The 26598-nt window shown below is 58.7% G+C and overlaps 2 protein-coding genes across 6 annotated transcripts; one reads left to right on the forward strand and one right to left on the reverse strand.

Annotated features, from left to right (window-relative positions):
* Positions 1-4332: 4332 nt before the first annotated feature.
* On the forward strand, positions 4333-12937 carry SIRT6 (sirtuin 6). Of its 5 annotated transcripts, XM_055344416.1 has the most exons (9): positions 4418-4433; positions 5096-5821; positions 6102-6229; positions 7999-8181; positions 9853-9912; positions 10970-11065; positions 11142-11222; positions 11793-11916; positions 12008-12937. In XM_055344416.1, the coding sequence occupies exons 4-9, from the start codon at positions 8021-8023 to the stop codon at positions 12353-12355; spliced, it is 870 nt and encodes a 289-aa protein (XP_055200391.1). In that variant the 5' UTR covers positions 4418-4433; positions 5096-5821; positions 6102-6229; positions 7999-8020; the 3' UTR covers positions 12356-12937. The 5 variants fall into 5 exon arrangements, with proteins under 5 accessions (XP_055200389.1, XP_055200393.1, XP_055200391.1 ...); XM_055344414.1 differs by lacking the exon at positions 5096-5821 and having other exon boundaries at positions 4333-4433; XM_055344415.1 differs by lacking the exon at positions 4418-4433 and having other exon boundaries at positions 4799-5821.
* A 36-nt stretch (positions 12938-12973) lies between these two features.
* On the reverse strand, positions 12974-23683 carry CREB3L3 (cAMP responsive element binding protein 3 like 3). The gene is made up of 10 exons (XM_055344413.1): positions 23576-23683; positions 22963-23091; positions 22265-22562; positions 21279-21391; positions 19603-19740; positions 18548-18654; positions 15974-16042; positions 14764-14848; positions 14495-14591; positions 12974-14298 (listed from the first exon to the last, which is right to left on the reverse strand). The coding sequence occupies exons 2-10, from the start codon at positions 23089-23091 to the stop codon at positions 13898-13900; spliced, it is 1437 nt and encodes a 478-aa protein (XP_055200388.1). The 5' UTR covers positions 23576-23683; the 3' UTR covers positions 12974-13897.
* Between the last annotated feature and the right edge of the window lie 2915 nt (positions 23684-26598).

Here is a 26598-nt window from a genome sequence, read left to right on the forward strand (position 1 = left end):
TTCAGCTTTCCAGAGCTCCTCTCCTTGGGCTGGGCCCTCTTCAGCATCAGCCCACCGACACGCTCTGTTCCAGCCCAAGAACCTGCTCATCATCATCCCAAGATGGCCCTGAATCACCCAGGCCTGGCCCAGCCCCCATACTTCCCTACACTTGGGGGACCAGGGGAGGGTGGGTACAACTGAGGAAGGAACATCTCCCTCCGGGAGCTCACAGTCCTCTCTGCACAGGAGGCCAGCTCCAGCCCACCTCAGGGCCTTTGCACTGGCTGTTCCCTCGGCCTGGAACGCAATTCTTGAAATATGCGCACGATTCCCTCCCTCTTTCCCTTCTGACCTTTGCTCTTATATCAGCTCCTTGACGACGAGGCCTTTCTTGACACCTTGCTTTAGGACTGCAACCAACTCCCCTGCCCCAGATGCTCCCTTTCCTTGCTTTCCTTGTTTCTGTGGCATAAAAAATGCCTTTTCACTCATTTATCTTGCTTAATATCCATCAACCCCACTTGGCTGTCAGCTCCAAGAGGGTAGGCACTTCCTCAACACCTAGAACAGGGCCTGATACAAACACTTTGCTGAGTGAATGCTCAAAAGCAAGAGATAGGGTCCCTGAGAAAGTGAGTCCTCCGAAAAGCAAGTGGTTACTGGAGCTAGGGAGAATGGAGATTCTTCCAGAAGAAGAGTTACTGGCGCCAAATGCGGCGGGGGGGGGGACTGTAGAGGGTTGGACAGGTGGGCAATGCAGGAGAGGGCTTTCCCCATGGAGGCAAGAGGAGGGGTGCTGGTGGCTGGAAACCGAGCAGGAAGAGGTGGGGACATGAGGGCAGCAGGGTGCAGTCGACAGGAAAGGCAGGAGAGGGAGCAGACCCAGAACCTGTGGGGGGTGAGGAACCACGGGGAGAGTCTGACCAGGAGGGGCCTGGTCGTAAGGAAGCTGCCAGAAGGATCAGAGAAGGCGTGGGGGACAGTGCTCCAAGGGCCCAGTGGCTCCTCAGCCAGGCCCTGGGGCACCCAAGCCTGAAACTAGGGGACACTGGGCATTCAGGGGCCTCAGACTCACCTCTGTCTTCTTAAATCGTGCCCGGAGGGTCTTCATGGCCAGCGTCCCACGTTTCTCCTCAACAGAGGCCACCTGGGGAAGCACAAGGGTGGGGCAGGATGCAGCACCTGGTGAGCAGGAGGGTCAACTGCCTCCCTCTCCTCGAAAGGACCCCTTCGTCTTCCCTGGGCCATTTCAGACCCTAGAGCAGGACACAGACGCAGGACACCCCCTCTCCTATTTGCTGTGTGTCCTTTGGCAGGTCACTTGCCCTGAGTTTCACCTGCCTCATCCTTAACCTGAGGGAGAGAATCCCCTATTGACCAATGGTCAGTTTTCAGTGAAGTCCCTAGCCTAGAGCCTGGCAAACAGCAGGTGCTCAATATATGCACCTCTCCGGTGTTCCCTGTTGTGCACGCAGATAAAGCTTTCTGTGGTCTCTAAGCTTTCATCAGTGCAGTTATTTCTACATAGAATACCCTTCCTTCTCCTTCTTCTCTGGTCAACTCCTATTTACCCCTCACAGCCCCGTTCCAGAACCCGATGTTCTGATGAGCTTCGCCTGTTGTCCACAAGCTGAACTCTCAACTCCTCAAACCGGCTTCCTCCAGCCCTGCTTGGGTCCCTTCCTCTGCCCCCGCCCTGGCTTTGGAGGCTGGAAGTGTCTGGGCTGGTCTGCACAAAGGCACGTTTCTTGGATAATCAGAGAAGATCATCTGCAGCCAAGTGTCCTTCCACCAGGCGGTGTCTGTGTGACAGAGAGCACGGAGGCCAGTCACCCAAGGTGAGAGGTCGGGGGCGATGGCTGTGTACATGTATAGGCACCTGTCCGCCTATCCATGCCTGCCTGGGCCCCTTACGCGTTCTTCCCGTGTACGGGGCTGGAGGGCAGACGCATCTCAAGGTGGGTGGCCAGGGATTCCTCCCCACTAGGAGTCGGATTTCTATGGAGGCCTGTCCATCACCTGTCCAACCTGCCTGAGATTCTCGAAGCCATTCTTCCGTCTGTCTACTCACCCATCCATTCCCCAGTGCATCCATCCTCCTACCTGAGCGTTTGTACAGACACCCGCTGGCTACCAGCCACCAACTCACCTTCCCATGACCCTTTAATCATACTTCATCCACCACCCACCTATCATCCATCTATGCACCCACTTACATATTGGACACCCATCCAGCCAGCCATCCACCTAGCCACCCACCCAACACCCACCCATCCATCCACCTAGCCACCCACCTACCTACACATCCAACACCCATCTACCTATCCAACCATCCATCCACTTACCCACCCATCTATCCACGTGCCCATCTACCTACACATCCAACATGCACCCACCCACACATTCAACACCCACCTATCCATCCACGTACTCACCCACCTACGTATCCAACATGCACCCACCCACTCATCAACCTAGCCACCTACCTACACATCCAACACCAACACATCCATCCATCTACACACCCACCCACCTATCTACACACCCAACACCCACCCATCCACTCACTCCACGGCGCAGTCATCCATTCACCCTTCCATCTACCCACCCTTCTATCTACTGACCACTCATTCATCCACCCACCCCTCCACCAATCAGCATACCCATCCACTCAGCACTCACCCTACTCTTTTTCTTCTACCTCTGTCTCAATCACACCCAGAGCAGGGTGTAATAAGACACCCAAGAGTCCACAGGTTGCCAGGACAGGAGAGAACCATGGGCTTGGGGGGACGGGAGTAGCTTCCCGGAAGAGGTGATGGTATATAAAGCAGGACCCGATGGCCAGGCAGGATGCTGAGAGGGACAGTGGCAGTTAAAGAGGGTATGTACCCTAGACAGTGCAAAGGCTGGGAAGTGGGAAGTGCATGCATGAGCGTGTGCACGTGTGTGTGTGTGTGCATGCGAGGGTGCCTGGGTAGCTCCTCGCCACAGCGGGGACACATGCGGGCTTCTCCTTTCTCCCTCACACCAGGGCTCAGAGGCAAGGGGCTGAGGTCCTAAGGGGCGCCCCATCCCAGGCTTCCCTCACTTCCTCCTCTCCTACCTCCTGCGACTCCAGTGACTCTAGCACCAGCCTCCGTGCTCACTGCCGGCTCCAATTACCTGCTCCCGGCTGGGCCACCCGCTCACACCAGCAGCTCCAAGTGCTCAGCTCAGACACCCGATCGGCTCTGAGAAGGCAGCTGCCCCAGGGGGCCGGGGATGAGCAGAGGGAGGAGACAGGCTGGCTGCGGGGCTGCCTGCTGGCCAACGAGCTCTTCCGCCACCCTCTACCTCCCTTCCAGGCCTTTGCACTTGCTGCTTCTCCACCAGGAATGCCCCTTCTCTGCCCCACGTTACTCCCAACCCGCTCGCTCTCCCCATCTCATTCCTACTCACACTTCGGATCTTTGCTGCAACACCCCCTCCTCCAGGAAGCCTTCCCAGGTGCACCCAGGCTGGGTCAGGTGCCTCCTCTGAGCTCCCTGTCGCCCGGTGCCCTCATGGCACCTTAATCACACCAGAGTCACCATCTCCCGGTCACCGGTTTGTGTCCATCTCTCGCCACAAGGTGCCGCCTTTGTTCTCCAGCGACTGCCCCGCGCGTTTCTTCAACGCATCCTCGAGGCCACCAGCCCCAGTGCCCTTGAGCAGTCTCCTAGCTGCGCACCTGCCCTGCCCAGGGGAGACTGCCCCGCGCCTGGGCAGCGCTGGGCAATCCGCAGCGGCGTCCAAGGCCCCACGTTGCACACACCAGGCCCCCGCCGCACACTTGCACGAGTACCCCGCGATTGTGACTCTCATAAACTCCCGAAATGTGCAGCAGAAAGAGCCTCGACGGGAAGCACCTGGCCTCGGGGACGGCGGGGGGTGGCGTGGGGACCTCCATTTACTCATTTGCAAGAAGAGCAAAGGGGACGCGCTGGCCACTTGTGCCCCTCATTTTATTTTTTTGCAAGATTTTTTTTTTTTAATTCATTTATGAGCACAAGTAGGGAGAGGGAGGGGCGGGCTCCCAGGGGAGCAGAGCCGCACCCGCGTCCCATCCCAGGACCCGAGCCGAGGGCAGACGCCTAACTGACTGCGCCACCCAGGCGCGCCTGTGCCCCTCATCTCAGGGGTGACTGCACAAATCTCCGCGGGGTGCTCGCCGCGTCCAAGGGAGCCGGCTGCCCTCTGCCAGCAGTTGACATGGCGCCTGCGGCGACAGGCGAGGCGCATGCGCCTTGGAGGGAGCGGCCCGGCGAGCGCCGTGGAACGCGGCTCCGCCCCCATCCCGCCCCATTTCCGGCGGAAGCGGCCTCAACAAGAGAAACTTTATTGTTCCCGTTGGGGCGGCGAGGATGTCGGTGAATTACGCGGCGGGACTGTCGCCGTACGCGGACAAGGGCAAGTGCGGCCTCCCGGAGGTGAGCGGGGCCCGGCGCCCGGCAGGCCGCCCGCAGCGCCGCGGGCTGGGCGGGGCCGGACGGCAGCGGGGCATTGTGGGAACATCGGGAGGCACCGAGGCTAGACAATGGGAGGGACTTCCCAGGGAGGAGGGGGCGGGAAGTGACGCCCCCTGCGCTCCCGGGGACCCGGACGCCCCCAGCCCCGGGTGGGCCGAGCGGGTGACCGGGGAAGCCCGGGCGCAGCTGCAGGGAGGGCGAGGCGAGGAGGGGAATAGACACCCTCGGAGCCCGGGTTAGGCCGGAGAGGAGCCCAGGGGCGGGAGCGCGGGGGCGCACGTGCCAGGCGGTGGAGGAGGGTTTGGGGCTGCAGGGACGGGCTCAGGTGGCACAAGGACCCCTCCGCCTCTGCCGGACGTGGGGGGACTCCCTGCCCCTCTGGGCCCCCCCCGTAGGCGGGGTCGGGGTGGGGGTCGCCCCATCCGCTGCGGGCGGGGCTGTGCCGCCTGCGTGAGCGGTTCGTGCAGCCCGAGCCCTCAGCCCCGTCCCCAGCCCCTGTCTCCTCCGCTTCCAGTCGCCTGAGCCCACAGACACTGAGCACCTGCTGTGCACCAGCCAGGTGCTTGCTAGGCCCTGGGGCCACAGTGGGGCACAGGGCATCCCAAACCCCCTCATTCTGGCAGGAAGACGCCCGAGGAGCAAGTAAATATAAGAAAGTAGATGGTGGAGAAAAGGAAGGCCGGGAGCGGTGGTGAGAGCCGGGGCTGCACTGAAGCCAGAGCCCAGCAGGCATCGTTTACATGACTTTTGGGTTTTCTTTCTTTCTTTTTTTTTTATTATTTGTGGCAAAATGTACCACCTTAACCATCTTTAAGTACACAGTTCAGTGGCATAGAACACGCTCATGCTGTTGTGCGACCACCCCCAGCACTGTCTGCAGAATCTTCCATCTCCCCACACGGAGACCCTGTCCCCAGGAAGCACTGACCCCCTTCCCCCCGCCCCACCCCTGGCTCCCACCACCTCCTCTGTCTCTGTGGACGGGACTCCTCTGGGGACCTCCTGGGAGTGGGGTCCTGCAGGAGGCGTCCTTCTGGGTCTGGGTCCCCTCCCTGAGCCCGGCGTCCTCGGGGTCCGTCCACGCGGGGGCAGGTGTCGGGGTCCCTTCCTTTCTAGGGCTGGATCATATTCCGGACATGGATGGACCGCATTGTGTTTATCTTTTCATCCATCGATGGATGCTTGTGTTGATTCCCCATTTTAGCGATTGTGAATGGTGCTTCTGTGAACATTGGGTGTGCAAACGAGGGGACTTTTGAGCTGAGACCTAAAGGGGGTCAGGGAGGAGCCATGTACAGCCCATGCACAGGTCCTGAGGCAGGATCAGGCCTAGGCCTGGTGTGTTGGAGGTACGGTGAGGAGGCATGGGTGGCTGTAGCAGAGCGGGCGAGGGGGAGAGGGGGACAGGATGGGGCGGGTGTGCAGGGCCTTGGGGGCCACTGGGAAGGCTTAGGCTTTCACTCTGAGGGAGCCCCGGCGGGCTGTGGGCAGAGGGGGGACCTGAGGACCAGCTGCCTTTTCCAGTGAGTTCTCTCCTCTGGACAAGGCGGGGCTTCCCCCGCCTGTGGCTAGTGACCTTGTCCTCAGGGACACAGTTTGACCTCCCCCTTTTGCTCCATCCCCTGACAGATCTTCGACCCGCCTGAGGAGTTGGAGCGCAAGGTGTGGGAGCTGGCACAGCTGGTCTGGCAGTCCTCCAACGTGGTGTTCCACACAGGTGCTGGCATCAGCACCGCCTCGGGCATCCCAGACTTCAGGTCTGTGGGCGTGGAGGGGAAGCCGAGGCAGGGCCTGCCACACAGCCAGCAGCTCCCTGTCAGCTCACAGAGGCTTGGGCATCAGAACCCCTCCTGCCACCTTCCCCCTGGGGGTGTTGAGCTTGGGGAAGACCCTGCCCTTGCAGACATGTCCCTTTAAGGCATGCTCAACCTTCTGCTCACATCCAGGTCCAGGACCTGGTCACCTGGCCATACCTAGCTGCAAGGGATTCTGGGGAATGTAGTCTTTGTTTTTTGGGTTTTTCTTAAAGAATTTATTTATTCATGAGAGACAGAGAGAGAGAGAGAGAGAGGGAGGCAGAGACACAGGCAGAGGGAGAAGCAGGCTCCCTGCAGGGAGCCGATGCGGGACTTGATCCCAGAACCCTGGGATCATGCCCTGGGCCAAAGGCAGGAACTAAACTGCTGAGCCACCCAGGGATCCCCAGAATGTAGTCTTTTGCCTGGGCTCATCACACATGCCTAAATATTGGGTTTGTTTGTTTGTTTGTTTGTTTGTTTCTTTCTTTCTTTCTTTCTTTCTTTCTTTCTTTAATATTTTATTTATTCTTGAGAGACACAGAAGGAGAGAGGCAGAGACACAGGCAGAGGGAGAAACAGGCTCCATACAGGGAGTCCGATGTGGGACTCGATCCTGGAACTCCAAGATCATGCCCTGAGCCAAAAGCAGTCGCTCAACTGCTGAGACACCCAGGTGTCCCTTTTTTTGGCGGGGGGGGGGGGGGGTGATTCTATTACATCAGACGATGGGAAGGTCAGGAGCAGTTAGCTCCATGCTCACTTGCAAATATTTTTCTGTCAGACCTGGTGTCAGGCAAGTGGCTTTAACCATCAAGCCCTCAGCCTCCTCACCTATTAACAAGGGCGTGGAACCAGACAGTGTCTAGACTCCTTCCTGCTTCAGGCATCCTGTTGTTAGACAAGAACCTTGCTGAAGTGTAAGGGTCTCAACCTGGCACCCCGCCCCAGGGACCCCAGTAGGGGCTGAGTTTGCAACCCTGCCCCCTAGAGTAGGCCTATCGCATTCATACTCCCTCCCTAGGCCTCAGCCCAGACTTGCAGCAGGAGAGCAGATTCCTGGTTCTGGGAGGAATGTGAGACTTCTAAGGCGTGACTCCCCCCCACCCCTCCTCCCTAATCTGCCCGTGGCTCCCCACTGCCACACAGGAGAGTCCCAGGTACTTCAGGCTGGAAATCCAAGCCCTTCCTGACCCCACCTCGGGACATCTCTCCAGCCTCAGCCCCTGTTGCTCCTACTGAGGCCCCCAGACCCCTTGCACATCCCCAAGCTCACAGGCTGTCACCAGCCCCCTCGGCCTTTGCTTACCCCTTCTGCTCTGCCCTATCCTCGCACAGTTGAAGAGACAGCTCAGCCTCCTCCAGGAAGCCTTCCCAGGCCCCCATGCATAGCCCCCCCCACCTCCACTGGGCTCCTCCAGCCCCACAGCTGCAGAGTCTGTGGCCACTTGTGTCTCCTCCTCTCACAGGATGGAGGGCTCCTCAAGGGCAGGGCCCGGGTCTGCTAGGACCCCAGCATCACCCAGTGCAGGGCCAGGCTCAGTGCAGCAGCAGGAAATATGGATTGGAATGAATAATTTTTTGCCCCGCATTCTACCCCCAGCCCCCCTTCTCTTTTCTTTCCTCTTTGTCTCCAAGATTCTCTGTCTCTAATGCCCTGTCTCTTTCTCTCTACCCCGGTCTCCTTGAATCCTAAACTCTCCGTGTCTCTCCCCACTTGCCGCCTTCAGGGGCCCCCATGGCGTCTGGACAATGGAGGAGCGGGGCCTGGCCCCCAAATTCGACACCACCTTTGAGAGCGCGCGGCCCACGCAGACCCACATGGCACTGGTGCAGCTGGAGCGCGTGGGCCTCCTCCGCTTCCTGGTCAGCCAGAATGTGGACGGGCTGCACGTGCGCTCCGGTTTCCCCAGGTAACACCCGGCTCCCGGGCTGGCTCGGCCTGGGGCAGGCCACCCCTCCCTCTCTCTGGGCCTCAGTCTCCTCATCTGTAAAATAAACGTTGATGCTGGCCCCTTGCTCGTGAGGCCGACATGGCAATGGAGTGAGGCAGCAGGGAAAAGCACTTGGCACTCAGTAGGACTCCCTATTGTGTGTTGTCGCTGCCTCCTGGGCATATCTGGAGAACTGGGGTCCCTGTTTCTGGTCCCGGGGTGATTCCAGCCCGGACCGCTCTGGACCTCTGTTGTCCTACAGCACAGCCTTCAGCTGCCAGCACAATAGCCCAGCCACAGGGCGCTTTAAAATCTCCCTTGGGGTGAGGCCGAGAGGGAATTGGGTGCGGGAGAAAGGGTGCTCACAGTTTAGAACTTGTTGTTGGGTTTTTTTTTTTTTTTTTTTTTTTTAATTTATGACAGTCACATAGAGAGAGAGGCAGAGACACAGGCAGAGGGAGAAGCAGGCTCCATGCACCGGGAGCCTGACGTGGGATTCGATCCTGGGTCTCCAGGATCGCGCCCTGGGCCAAAGACCGGCGCTAAACCACTGCGCCACCCAGGGATCCCTGTTGTTGGGTTTTAACATTCCCCTTTGTCACTCGTATAGTGAATGTGAGCACTGTGTTAGGCCTGGCCGGGTATCCCCTTGGGGTACAGGCGAGAGCCGGGTCAGCTGTTGACATGAGCGGGCGACACTTGGTAGGCGAGGGTCCAGGAAAAAAGACTTTTCTCTGCTTATACAGGTGAATGAGGCCCCTGTCCACTCCTCTTTTGAAGTGGGCCTGAGTCCCACCGTGGAGGAATAAGCACTAATTGCCCAGCACCCACTGTGCGCAGACAGGAGCAAAGTGGATCACACCCAACAACTACCCCGGGCCCACTGCAGGCCACACACTGTTCTAGACACAGGACACTGGGTGCACAAGACAGTAGGTCGCCCTCCTGGGGCTCATGCTCCAGTGGGGAGGAAACAGAAGACAAATGAGCAAATCAAAATCTGTGTCAGGCGGTAATCACTGTTGTGGAACAAATGGGGAAGGTGGGGCAGGAGTTGCAGGTCAGGGAGGCTGACATTTGAGTGGGGACGTGAAGGAGGTGACGGAGCCAGGAGAAGAGCCTTCCAGGCCTGGTCGTTGTTCTCTCAAAAATCCCAAAAGTTAGGCTCTGTTGTCCCATTTCACAGATGGGGGCATGAGGCAAGAGAGGTAAAGTGACCTGCACAAGGTCACACAGCCACAGAGCCGGGAGTTGATTCCACGTTCCTCTGCCCCCCTGGGCCACCCATCGCCTCAGGTTCCTCTTTTGCAAACCAGGGATTACAATTCCTGTCCTTTCGACCTGGTGACATTCGGAGGTTCCAACACGATTGTGGATGGATTTTGTGAACGGACCAGGCTGCCTGTGTACGAAGGTGGGGTCAGCTGTGAGGGTTAATGATTCCTCAGGCTCAGGGAGGCTGGGTCATCTGCGTAAGGCTGTATGTGAGGATGATGGAGTCAGCAGCCAGAGGCGCTGGACCGAGTCCATTGATCTATGGTTGAGGGCTTAGGGAAGGCTTCCTGGAGGAGGAGGGCTTAGTGCTCAGCCCGAAGCCTCAGGAGTCAGAACCCCGTGCCATAGCCAAGTGTCTCCCTTCTCCTCCCACAGGGACAAGCTGGCGGAGCTCCACGGAAACATGTTCGTAGAGGAATGTGTCAAGTGTAAGACGTGAGTGCCGTGGGAGGGTGGGGGCGGGGGCGCCAGGTGTGGGCAGCGAGGTGGGGGACAATTCAACCCATGGCAGAGTGTGACAGGAGTGTGTCCGCCCACTCTGGGAAGGCTGAGCCAGAGCCCTTCATGGAGCTGGTGCGCTCTGGGGGGGGTCTCCTCCTGCTGGCTGAGCGGCCGCACAGGTGGGGCCCCCCCAATTCAAAAACAAATTTGTCCCAAAACAAAATTTTGTCCCCAAATTTATTTTGAAAAAATTTCAGATCTATAGAAAACTCACAAGAATTGTATCATGAACTCATACTTTGCCTAGACCAGGGCTCAGCAGGTTATTTCTGGAAAGGGTCAGAGGGTCAAACATTTCCAGCTTTGTGGCCCAGACGGTCTCTGTTAGGACTACAAGCTCTGCTGCTGTGGCGTGAGAGGCGCGTAGACCACACATGGAGGAATGGGCTTGGCTGTGTGCAAATAAAACTTTATTCATGAAAACAGGAGGCCGAGGGCCAGGTTTGATCCATAGTTCGCTGATCCCGACATAGGTTTGACAGCTGTGTTACTCTTTTGCCGCATTTTGTCAGTACTTGCTGGGCTGTTGAGGAGTAAGTGGCGGACCCCTCGTGTCCACCGCCCCTGACCTGCAGGACACGTACCTCCCAGGAGCTCCGCTCTTCCTCGGCCACAGCCAGTCGTGCAGGCCGGGACGCGGAAGGCAATGTAGACAATCAGGCCGTGACCTGGGTTCCCAGTGCTCCTGTGGCTTGTTTCTGTCCTGGTCTGAGATCCGGCCTAGGATCCAGTCTCCAGTCTCCTTTGCTGGAACACTTCCCAACCTTTCTGCTTCCGCGGCATTGGTGTCAGGGGTGCAGCCAGGCCAGCTGCGCTGTGGAAGCCCCCCCTTTCCCTGCTCTGGGTTTGTGGCATGTTTCCTCACGCTTAGATTCTGGTCGTGCAGAACAGGGAAGGGCGAGAGCAGCCTCGCTCAGGCTGCAGGGCAGGAACCCCGGGAGCAGTGGTGGGCTGACCCGGCCCCGCTGGCCCCCCTCCTCCCCCAACACAGGCAGTACGTCCGGGACACCGTAGTGGGCAGCATGGGCCTCAGGGCCACAGGCCGGCTCTGCACTGTGGCCAAGGCGAGGGGGCTGCGGGCCTGCAGGTGAGTGACCTCTCGCGGCGCCTGGACTCCGGGGGAGGGTGCACGTCTCTGTGCTGATCCCCGCCCTCCGCTGCAGGGGGGAGCTGAGGGATACCATCCTGGACTGGGAGGATGCCCTGCCTGACCGGGACCTCACTCTTGCTGACGAGGCCAGCAGGTCTGACCCTCGGATGAGCCCGGATGGGGTGGGGGGGTTCTCTGTGGAAGTGCAGGTGGTGCCAGCCCAGGGCCGTCAGGAAGGGCTTCCGGGGAGAGTGGGCTGCGCCTTCTCTGGGCCTCACTGGCTTATTAATAACAGCAGCTACTCACACACTCTGCCCCGTGCCTGTGTTGCAGGCAGGGAAACTGAGGCCTCAGCACGTGGACTCCTCTGTCCAGTGCTACCCAGCCCAGAAGTGGCTGAGCCAGGTTAGAACCTGAGCCCCAAGTGTTGAAGGTCCTGCCCCCATCAACGACCCTGCTTCTGCCAACAGGGTGGGGAGGTGGCTGGGGCAGAAGGGCAGCGGCCAGAGCAGGACCCAGGGCAGCCTGAAAGCTGGCACAGGCTGTGGGCGGTCCCTGGGAGCAGAGGTGGGTGTGGAAAGAGCTGGCCTCCCAGGGCTGGGCGTGTTGCAGGAGCACGGGGTGGGGTGGGGGGGCAGAGGGCCTTGAGCCCCAGGGGTCAGAGGGCACCAGACCCAGGCACAAGGGTCGAAGGGGCTCGATCTGACTCTGCCGTCCGTCCCAGGAACGCAGACCTGTCCATCACGCTGGGCACCTCCCTGCAAATCCGGCCCAGCGGGAACCTGCCACTCGCCACTAAGCGCCGAGGAGGCCGACTGGTCATTGTCAACCTTCAACCCACGAAGCACGTACGTCCTGGGCCCACCCTGACGTGCTCCCTGCCCCCGCCTCCCTCCCCTCCAGGCCTCTGCCCAAGCCCACCTGTCTTTGCCCCCACAGGACCGCCATGCTGACCTGCGCATCCACGGCTATGTGGATGAGGTCATGACCAGGCTCATGAAGCACCTGGGCCTGGAGATCCCTGCCTGGGACGGTCCCCGCGTGCTGGAGAGAGCGCTGCCACCCCTGCCCCGCCCGCCCGCACCCAAGCCCGAACCTGAGCCCAAGGAGGAGGCGCCCACCCAGCTCAATGGCCCAGCACCCGCCAGTCCCAAGCAGGAGTCCTCCACGGAGCCCTGCACCCAGCACAATGGCTCTGGGCCCGGCAGCCCCAAGAGGGAGCAGCTGGACAGTCCTGTACCACACAGGCCCCCCAAAAGGGTGAAGGCCGAGGTGGCCCCCAGCTGACCAGGGGGCCCGGGGAGGGTGGGGCTTTTTGTAGAAACCGTGGATTCATCTTTTCTTATTTGTCTCACTTTGTTACTCGTACCTGCCCTTGAGGGTGGGAGAGGGTGACCTCAGGGTGCTGATTGCTGGGCTCCAGGCCCCGGGGCAGGCTCACTCTCCACTGCCTCTCTCTTTAGCTCTAGGGGCCTCTGGTGTGGGCCTGGGGAGGAGCGTTTTCACCCTGGAAGCTGACCTTGGACCTGACACCCCAGGCACCTGCTCCTCCCCGTGCCCCAGTCCCTGACTCAGGGTGTTCTGGGGAGGTGTGGCCAGGCCCTCCCTAGTTTCCAGCCTAAACAGGAGTTGACGTTCTCTGCCCCCGGGCTCTCACACTCCCCAGCCTCTGCCTCCCCCAAATCGCCTTCACAGTCCCTCTAGGAGGCAAGCTGGGGCAGAGCCACCATTACGAAGCCAGACTTCGTGTGGCACAGACAGTAGGGGTTTGCACTGCCTTTGGAACTAGAGGGAGAAACAGGTGTGTCCACCTGCCTTCCTCCAGACTTCCAGAGAAGTCTCAATGCAATAAAAGCAGAGATTCTTGCATCTGAGTCTGTGTTTGACACTCGTAACCTTGTGGAGGAGGGGGCTGGAGGGGCCACGGAGCCAGAACGCATGGTCCCCTTGCCCCTTATGGAGTCTGTGGGCCTCCGTGCAGTCAGGGCTGGGGGCGGCGGCGGAGGGCATTTCCCCAGCCACGTGGTTTCTACATATTGCCCTCCACTCCCGGGCTGTGAGCTCCTCGAGGGGAGAGGCCATGGCCTTTGGTCTGGTTCACAGCCCCATGCACCTGCACCGGCGCAGAGCAGGTGGGGAGTCACCACGCATTCGGAGAGTGCAGGCACAGCCGGTTCCAGCCGGGCCCTTCACCTCCATCGTGCCTCAGTCTCCTCATCGGTAAGACATCGGTGGGCCGTGCAGCCCCCCAGGAGGGCAGGTCCCCAGACCTTCCGCGGACACACACCTGCCGTCCCGCGGGCCCTGCGTTGCTCGCGGCCGCTCTCCAAGGTGCTGAAGGCTCTCCCGCCGCTTGGGAGAGGAGAGGCCGGGCCCTGGACTGTGCCTCAGCCCCCACCCTCCCCCGCTTCGCGCCGGCCGTGTTCTGCCAAAATACTTTACTAAGGATCTCTACAATCTTAGAAAAGAGGGGTGGCCGTGGGCCATGGTTCCGGGGTCAGGGTCCCCGCAGACTCCGCGGGTTTCTCTTCCCTGTGTGCAGGCGCAGGGAGGAGTCCCGGGGCAGGCGAGCTGCGGGGGCGCGGGGTGTGTGTGCGTGTGTCCGCCTGGCCTCCGCCTGGGTCTGTGTATTTCTCAGGCTTTGTGGCCCTGTGGCCGCCCCGTGTCTGAGCGTGTTCTGTGCGTCTCTGGGTCCGTGAGTGTACAGTTTGTGCGTCTGCATCCCGGCTCCTCCGCCAGGTCTCACCTCTCACCCCCTTGCCCGTCGCTGTCCACACAAGGGCCTCTCAGCCCAGGGGCCGGGGGGCGGGGGGCACGTCCCGATGCTGCTCACAGCTCCTCCCCCGCTGCCTCCAATCCCACCCGCCCAGAGCTGAGCGTTGGCTCAGGCGCAGTCCAGCCCAGCAAGGTGGCTGGCGGGTTCAGCTTCTCCGAGTCGTTGCCCAGGATGAGTGTCGCATTGTCTGGGACGAGAGTCGTGTTGTCCGGGATGAGTGTCGAGTTGCGCAGAGTGAGCGTCGAGTTGTCCGAGATCGGGGTCGAGTTGTCCAGCCCCTTCGTCCAGTTGTCCAGAGCCGACGTGCCTCGAGATTCCCAGTCTGCCACGGGGCTGTCGGGAGACCCTTCCTGGGGTGTGCCACCCTTGGGCCGTGGTCCTGGGGCCTCGGAGCCGGGTATGGCGTCGGGGGCCACACGAGATGCAGCGTCGTTGTGCAAAGTTCTGGAGAAAACTGAGCAGGGGTTGGGAGGATCGTGAGGGATGGGGTGGGGGACCGGTGTCCCTCCGTTCTCTAGCCCCAGCATCACGGTGTAGTGACAAGGGGGTCCCCTCCCCATCCCCCAGACGCCCTTTGGGGAAACAAGGGAACAGTGTGCATGGTGTAGCCCAGAGGGGTTTGGAGGGCAGAGCGTCCCTAGCCCGCCTACCTCGAACAGGCGCGTAGTCTCCAGCGTGCTCGGCTTTGTTGGCGACGAAAGGGCTAATGGAGGGCAGGACGATGAGGGCAAAGGAGAACAGCAGGACCTGGCAGAGATGGGGGAGGTCACCCCATCCCTCCCCCCACCCTGTGAGCAAAGAAACCGAGGCCCAGAAGACAGGATCGTGCTTAAATTGGGGCTTGGGTTATGCTCAGCTCCCCTCACAGACCACTCTGCCAAGGCCGAGGACCCCCGTTATTCTGGGGACCAGGACTTACCGCTAGGCAGGTGCCCGTCTGGGCTGACTTGCTGGTGGACTGGACCACAATGGCCTGGAGTTTCTTCAGCTGCTCCAGGAGGGACCTTAGCAGGAATGGGTGGGCCTTGGCTGAGCCCCACGGGGCCATGATCTGACTCCCATCCATTTCTGGGGTCTCCTAGCCTGGCTGGTGTCTGAATCCCATTCATCCCTCGTGGCCCCACTGGTCTTCAAAGTCCCAGACTCCCCCTCTTTGCCTCAATAAATCTCCCTGGACATCCCACCCCGGGCATCCACCCACTTCTCTGCACCCCTACCTCCCTGATCCAGGCCGCCATTCTCTCACCAAAACGGCAGCCCCAGCCTCTACTCTGCCCCCCTAAGGCCTCTCCTGCCCTCTAGGGTTCATGCTCCAAGCAGTAGGCAGACAGCACTTTTCCAATGGAAGTGGGCTTCTCTCAACCCTCCCAGGGATCCCACCTCCCTGGGGTAAAAGCCCAGGTCCTCCCCCATGGCCCCCAGGCCCTGCACAACCTGCTCCGTCCTCTCCCTCTTCCCCCTCCTCCCTCTCTCCCCCTCATCCACTCTGCTCCAGCCACACGGGCCCACATGCTGTTCCTCCATCATGCCAGACCCAGTCCTGCTCCAGGACCTTTGCACATGCCAGTTCCCTCTGTACCAAGGACGCTATTCCCTCAGGTCTTTTTGCAGCAGCTGGTTCTTTCTCATCCATCAAGGCTCAGCTCAAAAGTTGCCTTATCTGACCTCCCTGCCCAGAATAGCCCCCACTCGTTCTCCAGTGCCTTCACCTCTTCTCAGTGACAATCAGTATTTGAAAATAATTTTTTATATAGTTTCATTTGTCTTGAGTATGTCTCCCCCTAGACCACGAGTTCCAAAAGTAGGGAGACTGTTTACTGTTGGGTTCCAGTGCCCAGAACGATGCCTGGCATGGATGAGGTGCCAAATAAATACTGAGTAGATGGCTGCATCTCTTAGAACCACATGCAGTGCTCCAGCACACGGAGTTTCCAGCCTCTGGACATTCACCTGCCATTTCCTTCACTAGAAACACCTGCCCCCACATCCGAGTGCCCTCTTCCATGCACCCTGCCCCCTTTCACTCCCTGCTCTGCCTCGCCGTCACAGAGGCTGCCCCCCACATTGTCCACCTCTCCTGCAAGGGGCCCGCTCCCCCTATCCTCTGCCACAGCTAGACCAAGACTCACAGGTTCTGCTTCTCAAGATGCAAGACTTTCCTCTGAAGCTCCTGGTTCTGGGCAGTGCAGGCCGACATCCTGCAAGGAGAATGTTACAGTGACCTTCACAATATGCCTGTGTCACCAACTGGCCCAGCTGACATCTCCCCATGAGGTCCCATTTTACAGGTGGGGAACCCGAGGCCAGAGACGGGGAGTCATTCATCGAAAACCACCCAGCAAGTCTGCGGACAGGGTCAGCATTTGAACCCAGGTCTGCCTGGCTCCTAGATCCCATCTCTGCATGGATGTGGGGGCTTCACTCCAGCCAGTGCCCCCAGGACTGGGAATGGGACGTCAAACTTGGGCAGGGATCCTTCCAGAAGACCAAGTAGTTGGATGACTGGGAGTCGGAGGAGAACCAGGTTACAATCCTCACCCTCCCCGTGAGCTCACGCCACTCTACTCTCTGCCTTAAGTCCCCTCACCTGTAAAATGGGACAATTACCTAGTTCAGAGTGTTTGGGAAAACGACATGAAACAAAGATTCGCAGATTGCATCTGAGGAACATGCTGACGGAGATCCGTCCACCTAGGGATCCCAGATCCAAGTGGGGGCCCCACCTTTCCCACCTGCAGCCATCTGTGAGCACGTCTTGGCCCAGACCACTCAGATGTGGAACCGAAGCACTCAAATCCCAGCGTGCAGGTCTTCATGTCGTATCCAGGAGAAGGAATAAGCCCCCCACCCACAACTGAGAGGCCTCCTAATAACTCACAGGATAGAAAAGAATCCATGATGTGGATTAAGGAAGACCCAAGAACCCAGTGGTAATGACAATGGTGCAAATCACAGTGCGTGCACGAGGGGCAGCTAACGGAAAGGCTGGGGCAGGGAGGCGTGGCGGGTTCAGACCTTCACCAGCCTTTATACAGCTCGACAAGCTGGACGCACACGTGTTGAAAATTAGCAAAAGGACGACAGAACAGACTCCCTCCAACATGAAGCATCAAGGAAGAACGTACCAAAGCTAAGAGCAATACGACGGATGAATCACTGAACTCTACTGCTGCAATTAGTGATACACTATATGGTAACTCATCGTATTTAAGCAGATTTTATAAAATAGTAAAGTTAAGAGCAGAAATAAAGAACTACAACACAAAAATCCGGGGGGCGGATTCTCTGGCAAGAATAATCCAATAAATAAGTCTGCGGCAAGATGAGTCAAGAAGATGAAGGAGAAACAGAAGGCACAGGTGAACAGCATGAGTTTATTAAAATGGGCATGACTGCCGGCGGCGCAGAGCTTAGCAAGATAATAAGAGACAACTACGAACCGTTTTGGGGGGTATGTTTGTAACGGACAACTTCCCAGAAATGTATGGCACCCCGAAACTGACTTGGGAAAACGTGTTACACTCCATCGAGTCAGTTCTGGTTTGGAAAGTGAGCTTGTGGGGCACCCGGGGGGCTCAGCGGTTGAGTGGTTGAACGTCTGCCTTCAGCTCAGGTCGTGACCCCGGGGTCCCAGGATCGAGTCCCGCATCCCGCATTTTTTTTTTTATTCCAAAAGCATTTAATTGAATTTCTCAATATTTTTCAAAAACAAAAAGATCCAAATCGGAGGTAAAAAGGAACATGGAAAATTCAACTCCAGTGGTGTCACGATCTCAGGGGTCATGCTCCAGGCATGGAAGAACCCAAGAAGGCACAATGCCCACCCTGGGCCCAGCCTGAACCTGCTGGCTACCACAACCTATATACCACAGCCGTGCTCTCCCCTCACACGCCTCAGAGGTGGGAGCCTGAGCAGGTAAAAGAATAGACATGACCCTGCTTTGGCCTAGGCCTGTCTGCTGGCCTTCAGTGCCTCCCCACCCCTGGGCAAGGCAGGCTTAGCTAAGGGAGGCTAGGGGTTACGAGGCCGTGCAGCATGAGGCTGAGACGCCGGGCCACTTTGCCAAGTGAGTTGTGTGGCTCTGCCTGTGTCTCTGCCTCTCTCTGTGTCTCCCATAAATAAATAAATAAAATCTTAAAAAAAAAAAAAAAAGCAACTGAGTTCGCTCCCCTGTTATGTTTCTGGTAAAGAAGAAACAGGAGCCTGTCCTCTTATATGAGTTAAGAGAGGTGATTGGAGCTAAAAAAAAAAAAAAAGAGGTGATTGGATGAAACGGGGGTTGGAGTTTTTCAGCTGAGGAAGTTCTGCCGAGAAGGACTGACCCCCCCAAACTCCCATCCCCATCCTTCCCATACACACTCTGGAGGAAGCCTTGCCAGCTGAGGACCAGGGATGCTCAGACCAGGGGAGTAAGCCCCCCACCCTCGGGCAGAGAGCCAGAACAAAACAGGTTAAATATATATTCTCCTTTCTTGGTTCTAGGAGAATAAGGGATCCCCGAGACCGAGCCTCTGTCTTCTCTAGGAATCTTTCCAACCTTGCAATTCGCATGAAAAATGACCTCTGCTCAAGAGAGTGAGGAAACCTCTATAATTTTGTAGGCCCCCCCACACTGTGACCTTAGCCACGTGGCACCCACCCGTCCCTGGACATCGGTCGCCTCCCTCACCCCAAGGGCCACATCTCAGGCCCCCAGCCTCACCGAGTTTCCAGGCCATCAATATATTCCTTCTTCTTTTTCCGGCTTTCTTGGGCCGACTGCTTGTTTCTGATTTTCCGGCGGATTTTTTTCAGCACCCGCTCCTCGTACTGCACAACGACATGGGGAGGACGGTCGGCTCGGCCGCCCGGCCCCACGCCCTTCCCGCGGGAGCCCTCCCGGCCCGCCTGGGGGAAGACTCCCGATGACTCCCTCTAAGTTCTTGCAGGGTCTCCAGGGTGGGAGGGGCTGGGCCCTGAGATTTTCCCAGATCCCAATCCCAGTTAGGAACTGGCCCGCGGACTTTGCTCACTGGTGCGCTCGCGCCACCTTCCGGCCACGCCCGGGCCGGCGGGTACCGAGGCCAAGGACTGTCCTGCCCGCCGGAACCGCAAGCCCAGGTCTGGGAGTTGAGTGAAACAGGCTTGGGGTGGGGGTGGGGGGCGGGAGGGAGGCAGGGGGCTGCCGCGAGCTGGTTGCACATGGAGGTGGGAGTACGTGGCCCACAGTCCCGGCCAGAGAAATGTTAGCAACCAATTTAAACAAAATGCAGCACAGGGACACCTGGGTGGCTCAGCGGGTGAGCGTCTGCCTTTCGCTCAGGGCGTGACCCCGGGGTCCTGGGATCGAGGTTCGCATTGGGCTCCCCACAGGGAGCCTGCTTCTCCCTCTGCCTGTGTTTCTGCCTCTCTGTGCATCTCTCATGAATAAATAAATAAAATCTTTTTTAAAAAAATGCAGCAGTGGAAGCCTGTCTGCTGCATGTACCTGGCCTCCAGGTCACCCCTTTGGGCATCTCTGGCCTGCAAGGGGCTGTGATAAAGCGTGAAGGGCACCAGGATGGCTCCCAGCACCCAAACCGCCGCTGCCTGTAAGCCCACCCTCGGCTCTGGGGTGTCAAGCCCTGCCTGCTGAGTCGGCTTTTAGGATGGATTTCCAGGGTCCAATGACAGACAGACAGATGCGCCCTAACATTGCAGCGCAGGAGACTCATGGAGGCGACGACTCAGGGGCAGGTGGCTGCAGGAAAGGGGGCCGGGCCCGGAGCCCCAGCTCACCTTGGTGAGGGGCAGCTGGGTGGGCAGGGTGATGCCTTCTTTGGCCAGAAGCTTCTTCTCGTCCTCTGTCAGCACCAGCTCCTGGCACTGCTCGGGCCCAGGTCGCAACAGGTGGGGGGCTGCCAGGTGATGCTGTTGCTGTGGGGGAAATGGGGACGTGGCGCTGGGGGCAGGGAAACCGACAGCCTCCAGGAAACGAAAAAGCGGCCCTGGATTTGAAAAACTCTTGAGTCTCTCCTGCTGTCGGGTCCCCATCGGCGCGAGGGCTCAAGAGAGCCAGCACCGCGCCCCCGAGCCGGGAGCTGATCCTACCGATGCCCTTGCACATGGACGAAACGGCGGACACGCAGGCTTTTCATCCGTTTAACAAATAGTCATGTGAAAACTGCGTAGTCAGCACCTACTACGTGCCAGGCACTGTTCTGGGCTCTGACAATTCCCTGCAGTGCCGTCTGCAATAGCAAAGGGCTGGACACAGCGGGGCTATCCGGCAATACGGGACGGATTAAATAAGGCATGACCCGGATGTGCAAGGAGGGGGGCCGCCACACAGCTGTGAAAAAGGTGGGGCCCCGTATCATGATATAAAGGAATCGGCACAAAAAACCCTCAAGTTAAAAAATAAAGCGGCAAAAACAGTGGTAAGTGTGGGATGCTACCTATTATGTCAAACCTAAAAAAAAAATAAAAGGAGAAGGAATCCCTTTGGAAGGAGTCACTGGGACCTGTGTGGGACGTGAGGTAGCTGCAGCCTTGGGAGAGGCAGATGCTCTCCCTGCTGCCTGTTTTTGCCTTTGGGACTCGGGCCTGTGTGGATGCATTTGCCTTTTTAAAAAAGTGTTTAGTTAGGGGATCCCTGCGTGGCTCAGAGGTTTAGCGCCACCTTCAGCCCAGGGTGTGATCCTGGGGTCCCGGGATCGAGTCCCACGTTGGGCTTCCTCCGTGGAGCCTGCTTCTCCCTCTGCCTCTCTCTCTCTCTGTCTCTCATGAATAAATAAATAAAATCTTTTTAAAAAAATTTTTAAGTGCTTAGTTAAATTTAAATCACGAAAGCTAAGTACTAGAAATGAAAGCACTTTGTAATCCAAGTGCCAAAGTCCTGGAGATGTCGCCCTGAGGAACAGCAGACCCCAGGACAAAGGTGTCGACGGGCGGTCTGTCGGTCTTTGGATCAGTCCCCACCACCCAGGAATGCCAGGCCATTGATCAGCCCCAGTTTCCCCATCTGTGAAGTGGGGGCACTGACCGGGTTGTCAGGCCTGGGTTATGGGCACTCGAAGCCCTTGGAAAGGCAGGTGGCCCTGGGTGGGTGTGCGACGACCCCATAGGCCAACCCAGAGATTGAGCCAGTGGCCGCTGTGTGACTTTAGGCAAATCAATGACCCTCTCTGTGCCCACTTCCTCAAGAGTAAAATTAATACAGCAGGAGCCCCAATAATTAGCATCCCTGCGAATTGAAAGGTGATCTTCCTAAAGCATTTAGGAGAATGTCTGGCCTATAGTAAGCAGACGCTTGGTCAGTTTGGGCTATTTTTTAAATTGTTATTTACTACTGCAGTGGAGAGTGCCCTACCCTGCCTGTGACTCAGTATCCCCGGGCTCTGAAGTGGAGGTACTGGGGTCCTAAGAACCGCAGCAGCCCTAATGCTCTGAGGGCTGGGGTCGGGGCTGCTCACCAGGTCTGCGCCGCTGCCGGAGAGGAGGAGGTCTTTCACCGTGAGGCTGCAGCACGGAGGCGGGCCTGCAAGCTCCCCCAGCTCCTCAGAACCGAGGCCTGAGCTCCACATTTCTGAGCAGGGCAGATGGGGACACAGACAGGGAAGCGTCAGGTTGGGGGGCAGCTGAGCTCCCGGTGTCCACCTGCCGCCTCCAGGAAGCCTGACAGGATGGCCCCCAGCCACACCGTGGTGGGGATTTGGGGCCCAGCCTGGGGTGAAGCAGACAGCCCCAAGCGGTGCCTCTGTCTTCGCTCTGATGGCAAAGGGGAAGCCGATTCACCAGGACGTTACGGAGGGACCCACCGCCCGCCCAGGAGGGAGCGGCTGTTATCGCCCAGGATTATAGGCTAGATTTCCAGCCGGCTTCGCCTTATATCCCCCTGGGGGCAGGGACAGCTCTAAGTCACCACAGGCTCCCTCCCACCTGGCACCCACAGGCAGGCTGCTCTCCGGAGCGCAGATTTTGGGGTCACACGGCTCTTGGTCCTCATCCCGCCTGGGCAGAGCTGTGTGACCTTGGTTAACCCACTAAACGTCTCTGAGCCTCAGTTTTGTCAACTCTCCAACGAGTCTAGTAAGAGCTCAAGGGACAAGGGACACCCTGCTGGTGGCCGCATGGGGGTGGGGTGGGGGTGCCTTCTGCACAAGGCTAGTTTTCCCCAGACCCAGAGGAGCGTCCGGAGGCCCAGGGTCCCGTGACCTCCCACACTTTCATGGAGCATCCAGATGTGGGAGGTTCAAAGATGAGGCTGACAGTGTGGCACCCGGGGCAGGAGCCAGCCCGCCAGGGTTGCGTCCCAGCTCAGCGGCTCTGACTCATTCCTAAACCCCACAGGGACTCGAGGTCGCCGTAGGAGGAATGGGCCCCAGCATCAATCCCAGAGGGCGGGGACGATGTGCGCCTGGAAGGAGGCCAGGGCAGCGGGCGAAGATGCGCAACCCACCCAAGTCTATGGCCACAGAGGCCTCCAGGGCTCGGGTCGCTGGTCCGGGGCCGCCGGCAAGGCAAGGGGGTCCGGGGTGGTAGGAGGCACAGAGCCCCTTGCCAGACTCCAGGGTGTGGCAGCCGGCGGGGGTGGCGGCGGCTGCACTGCGGGGAGGGGTGTCCTGGGGGTCGGAGGGCAGGTCTTCGGAGATGCCGCTGTCACTTGCTGCAGGGGACCAGATCGGAGAGCTGGGGACCGAGTCTCCAGGAGCCAGGATGGAGTTTAGGAAATCGTCAGAGTCCGGGCCTGGCAGGACCTGGTGGGAACAGAGGGGGACGGGGTGGGGGCATTAAAAGCGCTCGGCTTTGTTCTGGATGGCTGTGTGACTCCGAGCCAGCCACGGGTCCTCTCTGGGTCCCAGAAGGCTGATGCCTCCTCCTCCTGGGTTATCGGAGCCTGAACACAATCCTGTCGCATGGGTACCCCCTCCGGAGGCTTGAGCCCTGAGTTTGAGTTTGACCCCAACCCCAAACGGCTGTGTGACCCCAGGTGAGTTACGGCCCCTCTCTGGGCCGAGCCTCAGTTTCCCCATCTGTGAGAAGCAGCTGATGCCAGCTACTCCTTAGGGTGGCCGAGAGGTCCGACACGATGATGTGCTTTGATAGGACTGAGCTCTGCGAGCCCTAAATGCCACGCAAAACCCGGCGTGTGCTCACCTGGTCCCCGACGTGGTCCCAGTCCTCACCCAGCTCCACATGCCTCAGGATGCCGTCCTGCTGATCAAACAGGAGATCTAGGAGCTCCAGGCTGCCAATGGGGTCCAGGGGACCAGCGGAGGAAGCCATCTGGGGCAGGGAGGGGACAGGCATGAGGACCGCACAGCGCCCGCTCCTCCCAAATCGCACCTGCGCACCACCCAGGTCCGTCTGCGGCTTGAGCTCAACCCCCACCCCGGCCTTGGAGCCTCCATCTCCAGACTGGCCGCAGAGCTGACCCAGGCCCTCCCGGGGCCACGGCAGCCGATTTCTCTCCCAGTACTAGACAGGTGCATGCGTGGGGGTGAGCAGCCTGGCCAACTCCTACGAGGCTGATGAAACCCAGCTCCCGCCTTGCCCTCCCATCCCGCCCAACGGGGGCCCCCGCTCCCAGAGGAGAGAAGAGGGCGCCCCGGGATGGAGGCACGATTTTGGCCATTCCGTGCTCTCTCTGGGCCTCTGGGTCTTCCCACCTGTCCGATGGGGCGTGTGAGGCTCCTTCCAACCCCGCACGAGCTTCGGAGGGCTTCTGGGCCTCGACCCTCCCTCCCGCAGCACCCCGGGCAGGACTCACCTTTCCAGCTGCTAAATCCCCATTCACGAGGCCAGGCCAGCGGGCTCTGTCGGGGCGCCCTCCCGGGTGGCTGTGACACCAGGCCCCGGGGCTCTGCTCGCTCCTCTCCCAGCTCTGTCACCACCCCCAAAAGATGCTGAAATAGGCTCCGGAGCTCCCAGCCCGTCCCTGGCCGCCGATTGGGGGACAGGCGAGACGGACGGGGTTAAGGGCCAGTGACACCAGGGCAGGCTGGGGGAAGGGAGGGAAGACCGTTATCTCGATGTTTTGTGCTTTTCGAGCCAGCAGTGGGCAAAGGCCAAAGTCTGGGTGCCTCAGCTCTGCCATGACCTCTCCCCTACTTTCAGCAACTGTTTCTGTTCTGTGTCCCAGGATGTGGGGCTCCAGGAAGGTCCAGGGCCCCTGGTTGGGTCCTGTCCACTCCCGGGACAGAACAAAACCAAAACAGACGGCCCAGGCCTTTACCAAAGCCATTTCCTTGGCCAGAAGCTCCCTTCTTCCCGGAGCTGGCAACCTCCTACCCACCCTCCAAGCCCTCCGCAGCCAAACTTAAGCAGCAATCAGTTCCTTCTAGAATCTTCCATCATTCATCTATCCACCGAGTATTGATTGACCCAAACTGGCTCCCACCTCAGGGCCTTTGCACTTGCTGTTCCCCCTGCATGGAACTGCGCCCCCCTCTTCCACCCCTGACTCTCACAGTCTTTAGCCCAGAAGGCTGAGAGGTTATGTGTGACCACACACCCCCCCACCATCACCCCAGGAGCCCATCCCCAGAGCTCTGTGTGACATTGCTGTCTTCAGGAGCCCCTCACTGTTTGACATTGTCTTGTTTGTCTACCTGTGTTTTTTTTTTATTTATGATAGTCACACACACACAGAGAGAGAGAGAGAGAGAGAGGCAGAGACACAGGCAGAAGGAGAAGCAGGCTCCATGCACTGGGAGCCCAACGTGGGATTCGATCCCGGGTCTCCAGGATCGCGCCCTGGGCCAAAGGCAGGCGCCAAACCGCTGTGCCACCCAGGGATCCCCCTGTGTTTTTTTTTCCCCCGTGTTTTGTTTTTTTGTTTTTGTTTTTGTTTTTTGTTTTGTCTTTCCTGATTCCTCCCTTCCCCCGCCAGGGCCTTCCAGGCTAGAATGGAGTTTCCTGTGTTCTCTGCTGGGCCCCCAAGATCTAGGAAGTACCTGCGCACAGCGGTGCTCAATCACCCTTACCCGTCGTGCGCCTTCTCTGTGCCCACCACTGTTGTAGGCGCTATGGATAAAGCACTGAATAAGCTGGACCATAAATACATAAATAAATCAGGAAACAGATAAACAAGCAAGGGCCACCAAGAAACTGGGTGGAACCACAGTGAACGGCAACCAAGAGCTGGAAAACCCTCTTTTAAGGTGACCTTTTCTTAATTTTTTAATTAAGCTCTATACCCAACGTGGGGCTTGAACTCGCAGCCCCCAAGATCAAGAGCTACATGCTCTACCGGCTTGAGCCAGCCAGACGCCCCTTGAGAAGGTGACATTTAAGTATAGTCCTGGGGGACGCCTGGGTGGCTCAGCGGTTGAGCATCTGTCTTCGGCCCAGGGCGTGATCCTGGAGTCCTGGGATCAAGTCCCACATCGAGCTCCCTGCATGGAGCCTGCTTCTCCCTCTGCCTGGGGCTCTGCCTCTGTGTGTGTGTGTGAGAGAGATGAATAAATAAATAAAATCTTTTTTAAAAAAATAAATAAGTACAGTCCTGAATGGTGAGAAAGAGGCAGCCGTGGGGAGATCCAGGGGAAGCATGTTTCAGGCTGAAGAAACAGCACATGCAAAGGTCCTGGGGCCACAACCCGGTCTGGCATGTTGAAGGAACAGCGAGGCGGCCCGGGTGGCTGGAACAGACAGAGTGAAAGGGGAGAGAGGGAGAAGGCAGAGCAAGCAGAGGTCGGGGCACGGTGTTCAGGGCCTTGGGGGGCAGCCCTCGGCAAGGAGTTGGGCTTAAACTAAATACAGCGGGAGGCGGTTAGGAGCTTTGTGAGTGGAGGAGAACTGAACGGAGCCTCGCGTGCCGGGCACGATGCTGGGCACCAGGCTCACGGTGGTGACGGAAACACCCTCCTTGCTCTCGAGAAATTCACACCGCGCCGTTTCTCTCAATGGACCCGGCATCATTCATTCACGGAACAAACATTTGATGAGGGGCTGCTGTGTGCCCGCCGGGTGTGGCCCTTGTGTCTGACGGGGACTCACGGCAGCAGTCACGCCCCCAGGACCCCCAGACTATGTCGGGGGTTGGGGCAGGTACCGGCATGGAGGGAGGGGGGCTTGGATGCTGCTCGGGTGCCCCCGCCCCAGACACTGATCCAGTGACAGTGGGGGGGGGTCGGAGGGGGGTCACTGTCCCCTCTCACTCTCAGCCTCCCGATCTTTCTTGCTTCCTCCGTAACCAACCCCCCTGTGTTGGAGATTTTTTTAAGATTGATTGATTGATTGATTCCTGAGAGACACACAGAGAGAGGCAGAGACACAGGCAGAGGGAGAAGCAGGCTCCCTGCTGGGAGCCTGATGCAGGACTCTATCCGGGACCCAGAGGTCACGCCCTGAGCCAGAGGCAGATGCTCCACCGCTGAGCCCCCCAGCAGCCCCCCTGTGTTGGATTTTTAAGGGCTCTGTCGGCTTGGCCTTTGCCATCCCAGCCATAATATTTGTGCAGCCTTTGCTTTGGAGGCGCTTCTCTGCGGCAGGTGCCCGAGGTAGGCGAGGTCTGACTTCTGGCTTCTCCCCGCCTCCCCCTCCCTAGTGACCACCGCCCCCCACCCCCCAAGCCCGGGGGCTCCTTCACATAGAGCTCCCTCCCCTGCCAGCAGGGGCATCACTCACTCACCCTTCCCTGGAGGTTTAGACTCCGGGGTGCCTTTCCCCCAGATATTCGTATTTAAATTTTTTATGTAATTATGGACTTTAGAAGGCATTTATATGCCCCCAAGGAGAGTTATGACACAAGTCCGATAAGGATAAGCAGTGCGGGAGAGGAGGACTTTT

Source organism: Nyctereutes procyonoides, unplaced genomic scaffold, assembly GCF_905146905.1.
Source record: "Nyctereutes procyonoides isolate TBG_1078 unplaced genomic scaffold, NYPRO_anot_genome, whole genome shotgun sequence".
NCBI lineage: Eukaryota > Metazoa > Chordata > Mammalia > Carnivora > Canidae > Nyctereutes > Nyctereutes procyonoides.